Source organism: Zingiber officinale, chromosome 11B, assembly GCF_018446385.1.
Source record: "Zingiber officinale cultivar Zhangliang chromosome 11B, Zo_v1.1, whole genome shotgun sequence".
Lineage (NCBI taxonomy): Eukaryota > Viridiplantae > Streptophyta > Magnoliopsida > Zingiberales > Zingiberaceae > Zingiber > Zingiber officinale.
In genome coordinates, this window is record NC_056007.1 from 4,317,629 (window position 1) to 4,320,706 (window position 3,078).

At 45.4% G+C, this 3,078-nt stretch overlaps 1 protein-coding gene across 1 annotated transcript; it reads left to right on the forward strand.

The window, feature by feature from the left end:
* The first annotated feature begins 299 nt into the window (after positions 1 to 299).
* LOC122035328 (oligopeptide transporter 5-like) lies at positions 300 to 3,078 on the forward strand. Its single transcript, XM_042594740.1, has 4 exons — positions 300 to 704; positions 798 to 895; positions 1,138 to 1,537; positions 2,452 to 3,078. Exons 1-4 carry the CDS (start codon positions 300 to 302, stop codon positions 3,076 to 3,078), a joined length of 1,530 nt encoding a protein of 509 aa, XP_042450674.1.

Consider the following 3,078-nt stretch of genomic DNA (forward strand, 5'->3'; position numbering starts at 1 on the left):
ACACACTGCCTTATAAATTCAACTCCTTGCAAAATCTCTCTCTCATTCCTTCAACTTCAATCTTAATTTGCTGATATGATCTAGTGGGATAAAATTTTATTATTGCGTTGTTCAATTAATTGATCACAATATTATCATTGTCAATGGCTTCAGTTGCCCCAGAACCTTCTCCTTCCCAATTCAATGGTTTGTGTTCTTGAAATCTCTTTCTCTTCCTCTTGTCACCTCGTGTTCTTACTTAGCAGCTCTAATCTCTAATAGAGAAAGAAGACGACGATTGCCCGATCGAGCAAGTGCGGATGACGATGCTGACGACCGACGACCCATCGCAGCCGTGCTTGACGATCCGAACATGGATCCTTGGTGCCGTCAGCTGCGTCCTCCTCTCCTTCGTCAACCAGTTCTTCAATTATCGGACCAACCAGATCTCCGTCAACTCCATCTTCGTCCAGATCCTGGCGCTGCCCGTGGGCCGCTGGATGGCCCGCGTCCTCCCTCCGACTATCATCAGGATTCCCCTCCTCGACTGGTCCTTCTCCCTCAACCCCGGCCCCTTCAACATGAAGGAGCACGTCGTCACCGTCATCATTGCCAACTCCGGCACCGGCGGCATTTACGCCGTCCACATCATCACCATCCTCAAGGCCTTCTACCACCGCGGCATCAACGTCATGGCCGCCATCCTCCTCACACAAACCACTCAAGTAATCATCACAAAAACTCATCTCCAAATTTGTAAATTAAATAAAAAAATGAATTATAAATTTTGATTTTTTTATTAAAATTTTTTGCTTCAGTTGTTAGGATTTGGATGGGCTGGATTGTTCAGAAAATACTTGGTGGATTCCCCTTACATGTGGTGGCCTGGCACTTTAGTAGTAGCATCTTTGTTCAGGTATGTGTATTCTTGGATTCTAAAAGTACATTTGGGTTAATTCAAAATTTCATTTAATTAAAAAAAATACCAATTTTTTTATTTATTCAATTCAATTTTGATTTTAAATTTCACAAATTGATTAAATAATTTGAAAAATATCAATTCGATGACTAATATTGCTGATCGAATCCATTGATTAATTGACTAATATTTTGTGCAATCTGTAAGTTGCATTGAACGAGCTTTGTGCAATATTACAGAGCACTGAACGAGGAAGAACGGCGGGTAAAGGGCGGCGTGACGCGGCTCCAGTTCTTCCTCATTTGCATGATCTGCAGCTTCTCCTACTACATCGTCCCCAACTACTTCTTCCCGGCCATCAGCTCCATCTCGATCCTCTGCCTCATTTGGAAGGACTCCATCCCCATCCACCAGATCGGCTCCGGCATGCGCGGCCTCGGCGTAGACGCCATCGGCTTCGACTGGGCCATCGCCTCCATGATCGGCAGCCCCATAGCGGCCCCCACCTATGTGTTCTGCAACGTCCTCGCAGGCTACGTCATCCTCGTCTACATCCTCCTGCCCCTCTGCTACTGGTCCAACCTCTACGACGCCCGCCGCTTCACCTTCCTCTCCTCCCACCTAGAGTCGATTGCTTCGGTGCCTTTGTAGCTCCGGTTCTTATATCTATTGTAACATTATTAAGGAATGGAAGACGCTGTCTATAGTGGAAGAATAAGAAAAACGAGAGTTTAGAGTTTTTAGATTTTAGGGTTTAGATGCCCTCTTAATTATACATTTACCGTTAGGGTTTGGCCCCTTGTGTCCGACAACAAGGAAAGGTGACCATTAAGTATTAATTGCTAGTTACCATCTGGTCGTGTCTAATGGCAATTGCCGATAATTATGGAACTATCGACTGACCGTGCTGAAATGTGCAAGTGTAGTCCCACATGGTTGTGTGAAGGTGGATGTAGGTTCCATCCCTAAGGAAATGTTGTAAGTAAAGCAAGGATGTTTCCAATTGGGCGTGTTCCATAGTGGAGAAAATTAAATTTGATATCGCTCATCTCAAATGGTCTAGTATTGTCGGCTCCACGGTAATATACTGACAAGTAAATTGGGTATTTTTCCCTTGTGCAGCAACCCTTTTTATGAGGGAGATCAGAAATCTAATAAAACATTTTACACCCTCTGAAAATTGATTCCCAAATCTATTAGAATAAGCACTCATACAAGTACCAACTGCGTCTACCCGTGAGAACGAGCATGTTTCATAGTGTATCTATGGAGTGGAGATGTGCTTGGTAAGCAGATATTTAAATAGTAAATATTCTCGGTCAAGAATATTCTCATAGTGCATGAGTAGAGCAAGATATTGTGGGTTGAAGATGTTCTTATAGTGTAGGGGCAAGAGTTCTTAATCAGGTATGTTTATATATATATAGATTTTGAATCACTAAGAGAGGGAAGACCATCAATTACTCAAAACAATTAGAGTAATAATAATAATAATAATAATAAAAGAAAGAAAGAAAGAAGGAAATAATATTAATTTGTTTGTGTTTGATCAGTTAGCGAGTTCGGTGATCGCCAACGCGAGCTACTTCGGCACAGCGTGGTGGTTGCTCTCCGACGTCCCCCACATTTGTGAGACCAACTTGCTGCCGAAGGGCTCCCCGTGGACGTGCCCTAGCGACACTGTGTTCTTCAGCTCCTCTGTTATATGGGGCGTGGTTGGGCCTCGTCGGATGTTCGGCCCCGACTCCATCTACTCTGGCCTTAACTACTTCTTCCTCCTTGGCCTCTTCGCCCCCGCCACCGTCTACCTCTTCCACCGTCTCTTCCTGGAGAAGAAATGGATTCGACTCATCAACTTCCCCGTCATCTTCGCGGCCGCCGGCTACATTCCCCTAGTCAAGACCGTTAACTTCAACTGTTGGTTCATTGTCGGCTTTGTCTTCAACTATTGGGTGCTCAAGCACCACAAGCAGTGGTGGGGCCGCTACGCCTATGTGCTGTCTGCTGCCCTCGACGCCGGCACAAGCTTCATGGCCGTCATCGCCTTCTTCACCCTCGGCAACTATAATATCAACTCCGTCAATTGGTGGGGAGGCGTCACCGATGACTACTGCCAGCTCGCTAAATGCCCTACCGAGCTCGGTGCCTACATCCCCAAGGGTTGTCCTGAACTCCAATGA

What these genes read in the sequence shown, in the direction of transcription:
- LOC122035328 (XM_042594740.1), top strand. Translation starts at nt 300, where the DNA reads ATGACGATGCTGACGACCGACGACCCATCGCAGCCGTGCTTGACGATC. An exon ending in TCCTCACACAAACCACTCAA is followed by an intron (nt 705 to 797) that starts GTAATCATCACA and finishes TTTTTGCTTCAG; the next exon opens with TTGTTAGGATTTGGATGGGC. An exon ending in GTAGTAGCATCTTTGTTCAG is followed by an intron (nt 896 to 1,137) that starts GTATGTGTATTC and finishes GCAATATTACAG; the next exon opens with AGCACTGAACGAGGAAGAAC.